The sequence below is a fragment of the Pungitius pungitius genome, chromosome 13 (assembly GCF_949316345.1).
Source record: "Pungitius pungitius chromosome 13, fPunPun2.1, whole genome shotgun sequence".
Classification (NCBI taxonomy): domain Eukaryota; kingdom Metazoa; phylum Chordata; class Actinopteri; order Perciformes; family Gasterosteidae; genus Pungitius; species Pungitius pungitius.
Genome location: NC_084912.1, coordinates 11,259,289 through 11,275,889, shown reverse-complemented (window position 1 = coordinate 11,275,889; position 16,601 = coordinate 11,259,289). Strand labels below are relative to the sequence as shown.

Sequence of the window (16,601 nt, the reverse complement as noted above, 5' to 3'; positions counted from 1 at the left end):
CAGTCTGATAATATTCAACATTCCAATATATATATATATATGAATATACTGTATAAGAGCTTTGAGACGCTTTGACGGGTAGATCCTCATACTGCGGATTCCCCACTAGCAGCAGCACAACAGAATAATGTTTGTTGGACCTTTAAATACTCCAGTGGTGCCAAGCAAATGTAATGGGGCACATGCTCAGTGGGAGGTGGTGGGGAAAGTGAGCAGGATACTTTACAAGCTAAATTAAACAGACAACTGTTACGGGCTTGGCTTTAAATCCTATTTTAGCTTCTCCTTTGAGACTGTGATGCTTCTACAGAGCTACACAACACCGCTCATGACCTCAAATGGAATTGGTCCCTGGCATGACTTCAAGGCTCACGTCTACTGCTCTGTGATGGGACGGCTGGAGTAGAAACATGTCTCTGACGAGAGGTAAACTGTCAAAAACGTAAACGTGCCATGAGATATGTAGATTAGAGAAGAGGTGCAGGGCAAAAGCACTACAATGTGTTTATAAGATAAGGAATAAACCAAAGGCAGGTGAGCTGTAACACTCCAACCTCATAGTGCTTTACACCATGAGCGCTTTGTTGTTTATAGTGAGACATATGTCACAATGTCATGTTGACATAACACCTGTGGCATTTTATATCTATTGACACGGAGGTCCTTAACTCAACGTATAGCGACTACATGTGTATGTGCATTTGTACGGAACAGGATGTGATCTACTTTCAAAATATTGTACTGCTTGTTTGGTTCAGGCTGGCTCTGTGGATGGATCGACGTCCAGCACTGGAAATATATGAATACATTGTGGTGGAACTGCCTTTACATATTGTACAGAGATTCATGTTTTCCACTGCTTGTATAATAAAGACTTAGTGGATACCTCAACATTTCCCGATCCTCCACCATCTCAGTGATGAATGGCGTAGACATTCACGCCCCACTGGGATAATTTGAACCAGCTAGGTGATACCTTCACCTTTTATTAGTTTAGTTTACAAAATACCTGCAAAACTAATGGGATTTCACCGCAACTGTATGTTGTATTTAGTGCAAACTGTTGCTAGCGAGGCTGTAGCCTGAAAAGTAAAAGGTATTTCCTGGGGACTTTTAAGTTAAAAGACTTAAAAAATAGTAGTAGAATTTACCCTTCCTCCAGCTACTGAGGAGTGCTCCATATCGTACCCAACCTACATAACCTACATTAGTAGTAAACAGTGATCTGTATGTGCATATAAAGAGAAAAGCTCTATTTGTTTTCTATGCCACAATAACTCAGTTTAAGTGCTGAGGGGTCAAATGAAGCTATTTCTCTAATACCTGAGACACCGCCATGCTTCAGACGGGTAACCTGCCAATTGTACAAAATGATTAAATGAAGACATCAAACTGAAGAATTCCAGCTTACACGACTCCTTGCATATCCCACGCACACAGCACCTCTGGTCACCCGAACCCTAATCCATCATCAGTCATCACTCTGAGGACCTGTTTATCCCCCCTGACTGTGAGCTACAACTGAAGGAAAAGCCTGCATGAAGTTTATTTAGCTAAAAATAACCAAACAGAGACCATCTGGAGGGCTGGTATGCTGTTAGCCAATGCCAATGAAAACATGTTAATATGATAAGCTAGAAAAGACTTGCATAATTTCAGGAGGAATTAGTTTTGAAAAAAAAGAAAGACTGAATTATTAGCTTCTGTTTTTTTGCGCTCTCTGAACACCTCCAACTATGCCCTTGTGTTCTCAACACTGCATGATTTACTGAGTGGTGGTCATGCTTTTTTTACTAGATTTCAGATGGTGAAAATGTGTCTCCTCCAGTCCTGTTGCTTTAAGTATGTAATCAGAGCAAATTCAACTTTACAGTGCCTTATTAAATCAAGCTGTGAGCTGAGGTCATTTAAAAGTGTATATACAATTCATAAAGTCAACAAATGGGGTGTGCAGGTGGTCAGTGTAGTTACAAACGTGAGAGTGGCTCAGAATAGCTCACGGCCCCCTCCCACCGGCCCTCACGCATCAGGGGCTGAGCAATCAACTGTGACGTGAGGGTTTTCCATCAGCAGCGCCAGCACACAGCTCCTGTTGACACCACAGCAGCTCAGCACCCTGCTGTGTTTTAGCTGAGGGAAAGGCTGGGACAGGGGGGCGCACAACACCCCCACCCTCTCCCCAGAGGATGCAGGCGGGGCAACCAGCTGGTTTGCATTAGCAAAGCTCCGCTGAGGAATGGGAGGACCGGCTCGCGAGGGCAGACACACGAGGAAGATAAACGATGCGATTGGGCAAGTAGACTTTACTCATCACAGGATGGAGCCACATCACCTCTGATGATGGTGATTCCTTAGCTCTCCTGTCCAGTAAAAACACATACTTTATGATGATGAAGAGTCGTGGCAGACAGTTATCATGCAAGGTCTTAATCTTTGCCCCCTTTCATACATGTCCGAGCTCATTCAGCCTGTAAACAGTTTGGCAAAGTGGCCATTTGGGCACCACACCTTTGCCGTCCTGTGTGGCTTCTCAGCTTGTTGTAACTCTGGGATCGCCTCTTCTTTTAGCTAATGAGCAGGTAGCATCCGTGGCCACATGTGCAGAAAAAAAAAGAAAATCCACTGAGCAAGAGTGCCAACCAGGTGCACTTACGTTAGACAATTTGGATCTTCCTCAGCTGGAGCCATGAGACAGTGTACATAGCTATGCATAAACGCCAGAAAAACACACCTATGATCGAAAGGTAATAAAACAATCCGGCTATCAGCACTTTTAAAATCCCCTCATACACACATTCTACCTTGCTTGTTGATGTAAAAGCGACTTGTTGAAAACTTCATGAGGCTACGGTGTGCAGCAGTGAAAAGGTTCTGCTCATGACAAGGTACTCTTCCTTTGACAGCATCAAAATGTTATTTCATCCCGCAACATTAGGGCTTGAAGCCCCAAAATATGGCTTGCCCCTGACGTAACATGTGACCTGACGGATGGCACCTCAAGTCTTTGTGTGTTCACCTCACACCCGAGTTTCGACTCGCCCGCCCACACACCAAGAAGAAGTGAAATGTCCAACTTTTAATGCTACTCAATGTGTTGAAATTGAGATGGAAAGAAGTAGTAATTAGATTTGAAATGTTATATTCTTTTATCCAGGTTGTTTCCGAGGAGCCTAAACAAACATATGGCAGACATCGAATTACACACCTTGATAACTGTGATGTGCACGTTGTGGTGAATAAAGAAGGTTCACTGCTGCCATGCTCTGTGTAATGTACTCTCATTACAGTCTGCAGGGCTTGAAGGAACAGAGGCAGGCGCGGTAATGACAGCCCCCCCCTCAGCAGGCAGCTCAGCCTCCAAGGGTGAGAGCGCTTGGTGAGCACAGCTAAGAATGCCGGTGAAATCTACAGGCCTGCAGTGGGCCTTCCGCATTAGAGGAGGTGAAACATGGATGGCGCCCCCAGGACGAGGGACCCTTCATCACAGAGGGGCACAATGAAAGGGGAGGCTATGCGGTGACAAAGCAGACACTGTCTCCCCTCTCTGCCCCCGCCTTCAAACGCACACTCGAGCAGCACGGTTTGACGAAACATCAATAGCTTGACCTTTAGGAGGTACCTTTAACCAAAGCCAGCTGGGGGACACAAAGAGCTTCCCAGCTGATGAATGCTGATCCGTGGCCTTCAGCTGAGGCAGCCGAGTGGCTCCTAAAACCTCTGTGCAATAATGTGACGAACCTCACGGTATATTGACCTCTTCCCCCCCCCCCCTCCTCCTCCTCCTCCTCTTTTTTTTATCCATCTAAACACACAGACCATGATGCTCTAACCAAAAGTCAGAAAAATACAGATAAGAAAGAAAAACAGACCACATAAGCAGATAACTTATGACACACATGAAAGTATGGCAGGGTGAGAGCGCCCGAGGTCATGTGAAAGCTGAGGTCACGAGCCGCACACGGACGAGCCAACGCAAACACGACGGGACAACTGAACCTCACCTTGACGTAGGCGGTGTAGCGCTGGCACTCCTCCCTGTTGATGTCCAAGCTCATCTGCTGGCTCATCTGGTTGATTTGAGATCCGCTTTGAGTGAAGTAGACCCGGGACGGCTGGCTCTTCTGGCGCTTATCCACGTCAGCTGTTATGTTGTACAGCAGCTCTGCGAAGAGAGACGCCGTCACTGTGACGCATGACGACAAACGGACAAGCGAGGGTTCTTCAAGAGTAAAACGCTCAAGTAACTGCAAACAAAACATGAAGGGAAAGCAGCGCTCACTGCAGTAACATTATAGGGAGTCAGAGGGGATATGGTTGATATTTCTTGGACAAATCATCTGATGTTCTCAACTTTACTTTGCTTTTTGGCAAAAACTGGATGAAAGGCAACGGCATGGATACTATTTATTGTGTCGGCAAAAAACTGAATTCATACAGTTAAACAAGGATTGAGGATGTCATTATCCAGCTGGTGGTGGGGGAACAGCATTACACATCCAAAAACATCATTCCTGCCGGTTCCACCCCTGGTTTTAATGAAACTGAGGCAACAACTTTAGAAGTCATAACCCTGAAGCAAACACGAGCAACATTTCCGAGGTGACCAAATATTGGTCATTTTGAAATCCATCCCTGAATGAAATCAGCCTCAGTCTGGTGTAATCACACTGTTATAACGGGGAGACGGGTGGCAAACACACCCTTGGTAGGACCAGAGCTTACTGCATCCCCCGTCCCACAGCGCCATGACCTCACTCCAGAGGAGGCAACGGGAGGCTTCATTAAGGGAGTCACCACATAGTGCTACACTTTCCACAGTGTTTGCCAGACAGCTGAACAGAGATGCTTTGTTGCTTCGAGCCAGGACACGGTCGTAATTTAACGACAGGGCTCCCGCTCTCCTGGGGGGGGGGGGGCGCTAAAAAAGCACCGTCCACCGGACGCGCTGCAGGCCGCAGGTTGATCAAACCGACCCGTCTCCGAGCACGGGGAAGGGTCCATTTAAATGACCGCCATACGTTCAAGGAGTATGAATTTATACAACACTAAATGACTAGAATCTAAACTAATGAGCAAAAGCAGTGAGTGACACATGACCATTGAGTTTTATGGCTTTTGAGATTCATTTGAAAAATTCCCAACATCAAGTCTGAGGAAATAAAGAAATATTTTGCTTAACTCACAGTACAACAACATCTTTCTGTTTTTACATTAAACAACTAAACTATGAATCAAGTACACAACTTTGAGGTAGATGAACTAGCTTTTATCTAGTGAGCTTACAGCTCAGAGTCCCTTTCAGTGTGGACCTTGAACCTTGCGTGAGAAACAGCTTCATTTGAACTTGCAGGGCTTCCTCTCGTCTGCCTTTGTTCTCACCTATCTGTCCGGGCAGCTGTCTTCCCCTGAAGCGCATGCAGGCGGTCACGTTGAAGCAGTTTAGGTTGTGCTGGCCCTCGTGGCATTGCGGCACCGAGATGTTGATGGAGACAGGCAGGAAGATGGAGACATCCACCGTAATGACAGGCCGGGTTCTACATACCACATTGACCAGGAGAAGAGCCCAGTTAATACCACGTAGTAGTAGTAGAAGTAGTAGAAGAAGAGAAGTGACAGTCACTGATCTGCTACTCACCTCAGCAGGACCACACTATCTGACATGAAAGCTCCAATAGTGACATCTGCAACAAAAACATGAACACGGTTGATTTGGAAAGCCATGAAGAGAATGTGATGCCAATGCAGCATCTGCTGACACCACAGTTCACACCTGCAATTGTCAAACAATGCCCAGGAGTCTTTTTAACTGTGATGCAGGCAGTCTGGATGTCAGCTGTGGAATGCAGTAAACAAGATGCCTCTATCACGGGTCTGTGCAAAGCACTGCACAGACTGGCGAGAGAGTCCAAAAAACCCTCTAATATTTCATAATGTCCTTCTTTCCTATCTGATGTTTTTGTCTTTCTGATGTGGTTAAGCCTCTATCTATCCCTGTTTGATCTTACCTGCGTATCCATTGCCATCCATGTCCACATTGCCGGAGATTGACTGGCCAAACATCTGCAGACCAGGGTCCACACTGCGCCCAGACACTTTCTGTTTGCCAACATGGAAACAATGGGACTTGTTTTTGTTCTGCCTTTTTTCAGCTCATTCTCAGACTGCAACTACTCCTTTTAACACCGGTTTATGTAAACAAGATAAATGGTGCTCGTTTGTGAGTCCCACTAAGAGGGGCCTTCAGAGCAACGTGGGGTCTCAAACATAAAATAAAACCATTTGCAGATTAAACTATAGTAGAACTATTACTACAGATAATCACATTCACTTGCTTGGTTCAAAGGTTATTGGCATGTTATGTGAGTTCTTACCATGGAGTATTTACTGATGATCCCTGTGGCATCCCCATGGTAGATATAAACAGCTCCTCCATAGTCATCCTCTTTAGGGGCTCCGATGGCTACATCTGAACACAGAATACGGGGCAAAAGTGTTTCTGTTAAAGACGGCGTGGAAATGAATGAGCGTGTACAGGACTGTGTGTACAAACGCTTTCATTAACCCCGGGAAACAAGCCGTTTCAGTGAGAGTCTTAACAGACAATTAAGTGTTGTTATTGGCAATAAATACTAGTGCAACCTCTGAGGGAGTGGAAACAAGGCTATAAAGTGTTGGCGAGAGCACTGAAACAACGTCTCCTCATTCCATTTGAAAAGAAACTCCACATATAAACTTTCTTTTTATAAACCAAAACACTTCTTGCCCACGTGGTGCAGCATACCAAAGCAGGAATGGTAAATTAGTGCCGTTCTTTTCTTTATATCGCATAATGATTATGACATTATGTAGAGGTATAATGACATTTTCTTTTTCTTCGTGAAAGAAAATGTGTATTTTGTTTTCAAGCGCTTTCAAATGAAAAAGTGTCAGTTTAGTTGTAAATAATAGATTGTCAGTCAGCGATGAAGTCTGGCTATTTCGTCATCCTGTAAATCGACAGTGTTGAGTTACAGGATGAGTTATGATTCCCAGCTGCCATCTTTCTCTGCACACACACACATACGCACACACACACGCACACACGCACACGCCCACAGACACACACTTTGTGCCAGGCGGCTTGCCTCGAAGCGTGCATTGCACGGAGATGAATGCAGGCAGAAGCTCCCGGCTTTGAGTGTGCGATAGACGCCAAGTCGAGCCCTCAAAGCCAAACCCATGCCAGTGCCAGGAAAACGGAGAGTGTAAATGTATATTTGTGTGTGGATAATTTTAGATGACACACGCTGCACGGGGGTGAGAGAGGGCAATACTTTCTAAAGAGCTCCGCGCCGCAGGGCAATGAAAACAAAACGTCTGTAAAACTGACGTTTTGTTTGGTTGCACCTACTGGGACTCGTACAGCCGACGATGCCTGTGGGCTAATGTTGGAACATCTACTGTCAATCACTCAGTAGAGGACGTGGGCAAAAGCCAAATAGCACACTAATGACAATGATTGTCATTGCTTGGACTTTCTATCTATGTACAACTTGCAGAACATTATGACACAACAATCTGGTTTATGGGTTTTGAAAGAGCTTCTTTTTCGATGCATTTAAAGATTCTTTGACATGTGAGGCATTAATATTGTCTGATTCATGAGGATACTTTTGATTGATGAAGTCTCCTCTCAATATGTGACCTCACACAAAAACAATTTAACTTCATCAATAACAATATGGCAAATGGATACTATGTCAAGCATGTTGCACAACCTGGTAAACGGAATAATGGGTGAGAAGCAATTTAAGAAGTAGTGGAAAATAGTGGAAAACTTTAAACATCCAGTGTGGTCCTTTCATTTTGGTGTTTCTCGGCTTTTGAGCCTTTAACAGAAACCATACTTTCAACTTCTTGTCAGGTTTCAGATTCATTTCAGTTCACTTTTTTAAGTTGGGTTATTGAATCACTCTAAACGTTTTCATGAAGTGCGTGCAGTTCCTAAATGTTACTACTACTACGGTGTTACTGTGCTGACCTTGATATCCATCATCATCTATGTCTCCAATTGCCGCAATGCATTCTCCGAAGTGTGCATTGAAAGCATTATCACCACTCAAAACGCCGTCTTCCTCCATCACCCCCTGAGAACAAAAGCAGCCGAGAGAACAGTTTATATAGTGAGCTGGCAGAAAAAAAAACAGAAATGTCCAAAACAATTCATCAACAAACACTCAACTTGGTTGAAATAACTCATAACAACATATACAAAATGTACAAGCAGTCTCCAGTCTCAAAATGTTGAGATTTCATGATAGCAAACATGGTCAAAGAGAAATCAATGGGGACCAAATCCAAAAATCTTCTAGGGACAATAATAACAGTATAGAAATATTCAGAGAAAGCAGACACACTGGAGTAGAATAAATGGGCAAGTTATGGTCTCATGTTCCTACTGAGCCACTGATCCCACTCACATTGCCCCTGCTGAGGTACACAGACACCTGGCCCTCATCCCGGAGCTGGCTGTGCATGGGTGCCCCCACCAGTAGGTCCGACAAGCCGTCCTGGTTCAGATCAACTGCACACAATGAGGAGCCAAAGTAAGAGCCCATCTGGAACCAAGCCGAGCCACAGAGCAATGGGTCAGATCTTCAGTTCATGCCATTAACACACAATTCACACTGTGAGGATTCACCTCGGCGTTCATATCAACACCCCCCCCCCCCCCGACTTCCTTCTATTCGCTCTGAACGGGAAGTGACTTCTTTAAGTCGCTGCTCTTGTGTAAGCGCTTGTGCGGACATGAACAGTGCAAGAAAGCGATCCGTGAGGCGGACTACGATGAATCAAATATGGTGGAATAGTCTAACCGTAGTCTTATAATAATGGGTAATCTGATTATTAATTATTAAGAAAAGGACACCACATCCGGGCTCGTACCATTTTCCCTGAGGCTTGAAAGCTCTTCACCAAAGATACACCGTCGATTTTGAAAATGTAAACCTGTGCGGGAGGGAAAAAAAAAAAGAAAATCAGTGAAGCCAAGCAGCACGAGATGACCTAAACTCAACAGCTGGAAATAGGACAAAGAAGCAGAAGAAGAAGACCCTACTTTTCCACTGCCGCTGTGCTGAGGCGCCCCGGCAGCGATGTCTATTACATTAGGAGAGGAGAAGTGTCCGGCAGTCACGGCGTAGCCTGGAAACAATTATGAGTTGCAGTAAATTCTTGGGGATACTTTAACATTCACCACCATCATCCTGAAATAACAACCTCTTACCAAGGTAGCTGTATCTGTGAGAGTCGACGTCCTCTTTGCTGGGGCTGTAGAAGGAGTCAGAAGTCAGGTTGTACACCTTGATGGTCCCCGTCCAGTAGTATGACCCCGGTGCCCCCATCACCACCAGCTCCTGAAAAACACACATCACTTTGGTGAGCTCTCCGCTGCACATCTGCAGCCTGCAGAAGGAGAGGGGAGAGTGCTGCTGGTTAGACGTCTGGTTAACCAGTGGCCACAGACCGCTTTGCGTTATCTGCCCTCAGCCACACGGCCTCCTTTCATGTCCAAAATGACAGCTGTAAATTGAGTTGTTCACAGCTTTTTTTTTTTTTTTTGGTCGTGATTCTCCACGGGTATTAAAAAGGGACCAGAGCGCGACAGTGAACACGTTCCGTTACATGTTGTCCTAAAGCGTAGCTGCAGCCCTGCGTGACAGCGTGTCGTCTGTGTGAGGATGTGCGTGCAGTCGCTTGACAACTGAAACAAACTTACCAGCATGGTAAGGAGCGCACCCAGCAGTGTGCTGTGGTCCCAAACATCTGGGCACCGTGGTTCAGAAGAGGATAAGGTTCAACACATGGACGTCTCCTTTTCTCTAAATTCCTCACATTCTTTAAAGTGGGGTTGCTCAAATGCTTTAACAGATCAACACTGATGTCTTCAGTGTTTAAACAAGGGGGGGTTCTTGTTTTTAAAACGGTAGCTTGATTGTAGAATCCAATGTGTCCAGATAATGACCCACACGTTTTTTTAATAAGTGATATTAAAAGCTTTCATATGATGCTTACAAAAAAAAAAAACCTTACACACGCAAAAAAAGCTCCTCACCTGGATGCTCTTTCCAGCTCATATATTGTTTTTTTTATGTGGGTTTACTCAATAAAATCATGAAACGAATTCCCATAACATGATGTCATAAACAGCTTTAAGGGCTCTTAACAGCCGTGAACGGCCTTTTCAGAGGCTTTTGAAACACAAAAGTCAAAGAAAGGTTAGCAGGAAGATAATGTGAAATGCTATTAAACGTGACAGATAAAACATTTGGGTTTACTAAATTTGTTTCTAAAGATGGAAAAAAAAAAGTCCATCAGTTTCCCACAGCTCGAGGGCACATGTTTCAATGTCGTAGAATTGCATCTAGAAAGGCGATAGAATGTTATTAAGCAAATATAAAAAAGAAAACCTAAAAGTAGATAAGATTTTAATTACACTTTCTCACCAAATGGTTTTATCCAAAGACACATTTTAAGTCACTTACAGTTCACTGCACTTTACTATGTGTCATGTAATTCAAGACTTACAAAAAAAGGCTTTTCAGAACGTACCGCTCTAGGACAACATTAGGAAATACTTATATTGCCAGCTTAAAGCAAACAAAAAGATGTAATTGGTCAAATTAAAGTTTTACCTCATTTGCATTCTTTTTTAAAATGTCCATATATAGTTCTTTCTCAAATCCTTTTCCACGTTAAATATACATTTATTGGTCATTTATTTCACCACTTCTGCATTAGCTTTCACTCTCTACATGGCTTACTGGAAAAAAAAAGTTATAAATGTACTCTTCAACTGAGGATGATGTCATATGTTGATACAAAACTCCCATGCATGAGTGCTATAGGATAGAGGAAACTTATTGAGCGGTTCAGCATGGGAAACCAGACCAGGTCAACTGAGGTTGCCGTATCTTCCGAAGGAAACAGAAGAGTTATCAGCAGTAGGTCAGCAGAGCGCTGGCTGCTTTGACACAAACGCTCATGTATATCTGTCTGAAGAACATTCCACTTCCTTTGACATCTTGAGAAAACTTACTTCCCCCTCGGTCACATATATAATGTCTCTGATAACTATCTACTCGAATCTAGGGGGGAAGTGAGGGGAAGGTTCTCGGTGGTGATGTTAACGGGAATCAGGCTGAATCATGCAGTTGAGAAAATGACAGCAAAAGACAACGAATAACTTCTATTGGCACTTAATATGAAAAATGTGTGCTCAGTTTACCAAACTTTTAATTCACTGATGACGTGCCACGATTGCACCGACGACAGTTGGCATGGCAACCAGCGACGGAAAGAAAGAGAGTTTCAACTAGATTAAAAAGGATGAACAAGAAGCGTTACTGACCTCCGTGAAAACTCCCGCTATCCCGGCTTGGCACGAGCCGTGCTCTTCCCCGTACTTCTGCTTATAGTCTGTAAGAAAAAACAAACCACAAATGATTTCACTGTGTGCCTGAGCCAGCATTTACTGGAGTTTTTCCTGCATTCCATATGGAGCTAGTCAAAGTCCCAGTCCGATCCCCGAGGAGTCTGGGGCCAGAACAGACTGGGAGAAGGGAGACAACACCACATCCAACAAGAAGACGTCTTACTTGGGAGGGGGACACAAATACACAAATGTTGAGTTTGGATTTGTGCAAAATGCACTGTCGATACGGTCCCATGCACAATGTATCTACAGACAATGAGGGGCACAGAGGGAGAAACCTGAGCTGTGAAAAAAAGCTCTGTCACATATCAAAACATGTGAAGAACAAATTTGCATTAATCAGCTTCCCTTATTTTGAAACGGAACTTTATGTTTAATGTCACAAGGTCACACTTTAAGGCTCTGCTGCTACTAGACGCCTCTGCAGGAACACCAATCAGAGGTCAGAGGCAAAGAACTGATGGATCACTTGCTGATAAAAAGTAACCACGGAAAAGGATTAACAGGAAAAAAGTATTTATTTCTTTTTATTATGTGATAACTCTCCAGGCTTTTAAAAGGCCACCTGAGAAAAACCATTCCACTTGAACAGCTCACAGCATGCGCCCCCCCCCCCCCCCCCCCCCCACCGAGGCCATAACCTCGGTTACGAGGCAAAGGGCTTGTGAGTCACTGGACTCAGTGTGTGCGCCTGCCTAATGTCAGAGGATGTGAGTCTCTGCTGTACCTTCATAACAAGGGATGAGAGGCTTGGCCCTGCCCTGCAGAGTGGAAGGAATGATGGAGCAGTACCCATGCGGGAGGATGTGCTCCGAGTCGTAGTAGACGTTTTTCCATCGGTGAGCACAGGCCTACGAGAGAAAAGCGAGAGGGGAGAACAAATTCAGACACATGGTGACACATGATGTTGACGCTGTAATCGCAAACACTTGGGGGGGGCGGCATGCGGGCGGGTCCCTCGGGCCACGCGGCTTCCGCGTCACTCAGCTGGCAAGTGATCGCCGATCGGAGGGGCGAGCGAGTGAGGCCGTGACGAATGTCTCATCAGTGTTTCCCTCAGCGCCATTTAACGCGCAGCGGAGGAAATCCTCGCAAGTTTTTATTTCAAAAAACAGCTCCCCGGGGTCTCACAGGCAGCTAGCGAAGCCGAAAGTTCAGTCGGCGGATCAAGACATAAAACAAACTCCCACCCTATTATGCTGCTGCTGGAACGTGGGGGTACGTTTCTACGACTGACAGTGAGTAATTCCCAAAACAATATTTGGCCACCGTGTATTTAAAAATAAAACATTCCACAGATTGATAAGCCAACACCATAATATAGACTCGATTTCAACCTCTGGCCCAAATCCGGCTACATAAATGAGTAAATGTGGTATTAATGTAGTACCCCTTGAGGGAGGGGGGGGGGGGGTGGAGCTCCTGTGGCTCTGGGGACAGATCTGGACGCCTCTGTGCAGACAAAGTTCCCTTCATTTCCCCTCACGCTGTTTAACTCCAACCCCGTGCACACACGCAAACACACACGCACGCACAGACACACACAGACACACACAGACACACACAGACACACCCAAAGCCGGTCCAAACGGATACAAGAGCTCTGCAGATTGTGTGCACACACACACACTGAGCGTCAGATGACGACAACAGCTGATATCAACACAGCAAAAAAGGAGGTCTGGACCAGACTGTTTTTTGGAAGGAGGAAAGACGGCTTTTATGGTTGGAGTCGGTGCTGTTGTCCTGTTCTTTTTCAGTTAATGGGTTCGTTGGTCACAAACAAGGCCTTCAGGGAAAGCCCAGATGAACTCACCCTTGTACACATCTGCCACGCAGCCATTTCCCTCCTGCTGCGATGAAAACCTGAGTCCATTCAAATGAGCTTCATGAAAGAAACTAACTAAATAAAAAGCCGAGGCAACGAGGGGCACAAAGTCCCCGCCCTGCTTCCATCATCTTCCTGTCTGGACGGCAGCTACACGCGTCTTCTTACTCTATGCAAAAGAACAAAGACCGACTGCTGCAAGAACGCTTCAAGTTTTGGGTCGTGGTTTGACAATCATGCCAGTACATTCCACTAAGGTATAAAACAAAATGGACTCAAGACAAACATATCACAATTCATGAGGGTTTGAAAGGCCAAAGAGTTGTACGAAGTCTCTCTACGGGGGGTAAATTATCGGGATTTGTTCGACTCCCGCAGAAGAGGTCAAACCTCAAGAGGTATTCAAACACACACCTGTCTTGAGTGTGTCAAACGCTGCCCGACCCATCAGTCGCCCTGAGAAGGTCCAGGAAGGCTGCCCGACCCATCAGTCGCCCTGAGCAGGTCCAGGAAGGCTGCCCGACCCGTCGCTGCCCACTGCAGGGGGCTGAGCTGGACGTCCAATGAAAGGTTGCCCTTGGACGGGACCACCGCAGAGGGGCCGAAGCCTAAACAAACTCTGCCAGCTGCTCTATGATCTCTGTGCAAATACCCGGCCAAGCACCTCTGGGATTAGCACCACCAGTTAAGTCTTCTGGTTCTCCCCAAAACCCTCATTCCACTTTTGACAAACGCAGGTCCCAGTCAACTCTTCCAGCTCCCAACACGGGGGTTGATGTTTTACAGTATTATGTAACCACTTAGCAGTTTCCAGCTGTTACTCCAGTGTCACCAGTATGCAAAAGAAATTTGACTGAGCATGTAATATAGTATTGGAGGAAAGATATTTTTCATTTCAGGAGCGTTGTAATATTGAGACCAGCTGTGGTTCAACAGTGTGGTTCATGGTGAGACATCAGCAACAGTGATTTTGGTCTTATGGGGTCCACATCGTTCACATGACACAACTGGGAGACGCTTACCAGTATTTTGCCGTCGGCTCGGTCCTGGCGGGCCAAGCTGACCCCCATCCACTCGTCATCCCTGTCTCCCTGGCACGTCTTCCCACACCACTCTCTCGGCTTGTTTCCTGAAAGACAATGAGAGCAGTTTGTTTTGAGGCGTTGAGCCATCAGGACGGAGGATATTTCGGAGCGAATAACTTGTCAGCCATTATCAGAGTTCTGTGTTTCAGTTCATATTGTGTGTAGGATGTTTAAATGCTTTAGAGGTTGTGCAGCTGATACTTTGAGCCATTTTCACTCCAATAAAACCATTATGACATTTAGTTCGGCCCAAAGACACAAGCTTTTTGTCAATAGAAATATTCAAGTGTTCAATATTTATATTAACACACACACACACACACACACACACACACACAGATATTAAATCATAGAATCCCTCTATCTTTGCATGAATTGTTTTGTTAATACAACCACAGAAAGGCAATGCTTACCGGAATGTGCATGGTTAGAGAATTCTATGACACATTTTTAACAGTCCCACTCTTCATAATAGCTTACTTTTTCCCTTCCCTAAGTGTGTTCTCTTTCTTCCTGCAGACAACTGATTCAGCACAATGGCATGCAGCTGTTAGGCATGCAGTGCGTGTTGTGTGTTGTTGGCCCGTCAGAGTTCAGCCCCTCTGGTCCACGAGCGCGTGTTGCTTCAAACAGCGCACGCTCACTGTATAATGCACGTGCACGTTTTCCTTTTCTGGTGACACACGAACGGAGCACAGAGTTAATATTAAAGCTAAGTCTGCACCCTGGCTCCCTTGACCACAAGAATAGAGCCAAGACCGGGGCTGATGGGGAGGGATGGAGCTCAACTTTTTTGGCTCACATGCTTTAAAAATATTAGCAAAAGCGTAAATCATATTTATCAAAAATATTTATGGACCTCTGCACACAGAGCCCTCTTGTCTTTTGGATGTCTGAATGAAGTTCAGAAGTAACAGAACAAATGTCACACTGTGAAGAGTAGCATAAGGCCGCATTATTCCGGTAAAACAAAACAGATGCTTGGGGGAGTTTAAGGGGGGAAAAAAGAGGAAAGAGATGCTGGAAAGCGCAACGTTTGTGTGCGGACTGCACCACTGGACAGGGAGGGTTTCTGTTGTTTGATGTTGCATGTGTTGCTCTGAAGTCGCGTGCTATGTGCTCGTTGCTCTTGTACTGACCTCTTCCCAGATCCATCTCTGTGCAGCGGCGCTCCGGGTTGCTGTGAACTCGACACTTATACACAGCTCCAGGGTGCGCAGAGCTACTGTAGGTCGAGTTTGCCGTCGGAGCCCCAACTATTACCCTGCAGAAATGATGGGAGGACGGGACAAACAATCAAGTGTTTTTCTCAAATGTGCCACTGAAACCTGGAATAAAAAGAACGCCTTTGCAAGCCGAAAAGGCCACAGACACAAAAGGTGTTTCATTAGGGCAGCACGATTGATGGGTGAGTTTGCACTGGATGTGGTTGCAGCCTGGGCTCTAGATACCCTCAGTTAAAAAAAAACATACACACAGCAATGCATTACAGGATTTCCAGTAAAACGTGGGACTCACCAGCGTGTGTTGTCATGATAATGCTCCAGCACCGAGTAGCCAAAAAAACTAGAATTGGGTCCGCGAAACACTAAAGGATGTTCTAGGTCTATATTGTAAGAATAAGCCAATGAAATGGACAGATATGCATAAAAAACTTGTTGTACTCCCGTTCTGTGTCTCCGCAGAGAAGCCATCTCCGTGCGCATCGTGCGTAATAACGCGGTTAACGTGTCCGAAAAGAAGAAGTAGAAGAAAAAGAAGAAGAAGGGGAGGAAAATATTAAGGAGGGAATATTCAGCTCTTCGGTGCTCAAACTGTGACAAAACTATCTTTCAGTCGTATGTTCCCGGTGAAGCGCGGCGCGGAGTCTGAGCTGGAGGAGGAAAGTTAACGGTCCGGTAAATGGCAGTGCGTCAGCTCCTCTCCATTCTGCGCCAAACGGAGAAAGTTGTTGCTCTCCGTCTCCCCTCTCGCGGAGATAAATGCGGTCACTTGTGTCGAGCTGCCAAGGTTTAGCGGGGGATACGTCCGGATGTGAGAGAGTTTTTTCAAAATAAAAGCACCACTGCTGGTCGAAGTGCATATAAAAGGCGTTTAATGTGACAGTTAGAGCCGGAAAGCGCGTTTTCACTCACGCGGATGGTTTTCAGGGACACAGAATCACGTTTCAGCCATTGGCCGCGGGGACGCGCGCTGCTGCCCTCTAACGTTCCCC

At 45.5% G+C, this 16,601-nt stretch overlaps 1 protein-coding gene across 1 annotated transcript in view; it reads right to left on the bottom strand.

Annotated features, from left to right (window-relative positions):
* Positions 1-16,365, bottom strand: part of itga9 (integrin, alpha 9) — a 37,838-nt gene extending 21,473 nt beyond the window's left edge. The window contains exons 1-15 of the mRNA XM_037464984.2: positions 15,905-16,365; positions 15,526-15,650; positions 14,324-14,430; positions 12,201-12,324; positions 11,390-11,457; positions 9,266-9,395; positions 9,098-9,183; positions 8,926-8,988; positions 8,460-8,597; positions 8,021-8,126; positions 6,372-6,466; positions 6,006-6,096; positions 5,636-5,681; positions 5,380-5,534; positions 4,002-4,162 (exon numbers count right to left, since the gene is read on the bottom strand). Of these exons, the coding sequence (XP_037320881.1) occupies positions 4,002-4,162; positions 5,380-5,534; positions 5,636-5,681; positions 6,006-6,096; positions 6,372-6,466; positions 8,021-8,126; positions 8,460-8,597; positions 8,926-8,988; positions 9,098-9,183; positions 9,266-9,395; positions 11,390-11,457; positions 12,201-12,324; positions 14,324-14,430; positions 15,526-15,650; positions 15,905-16,092 (1,683 nt within the window). The 5' untranslated portion in view covers positions 16,093-16,365. The remainder of the gene's footprint in view (positions 1-4,001; positions 4,163-5,379; positions 5,535-5,635; positions 5,682-6,005; positions 6,097-6,371; positions 6,467-8,020; positions 8,127-8,459; positions 8,598-8,925; positions 8,989-9,097; positions 9,184-9,265; positions 9,396-11,389; positions 11,458-12,200; positions 12,325-14,323; positions 14,431-15,525; positions 15,651-15,904) is intronic.
* Between the last annotated feature and the right edge of the window lie 236 nt (positions 16,366-16,601).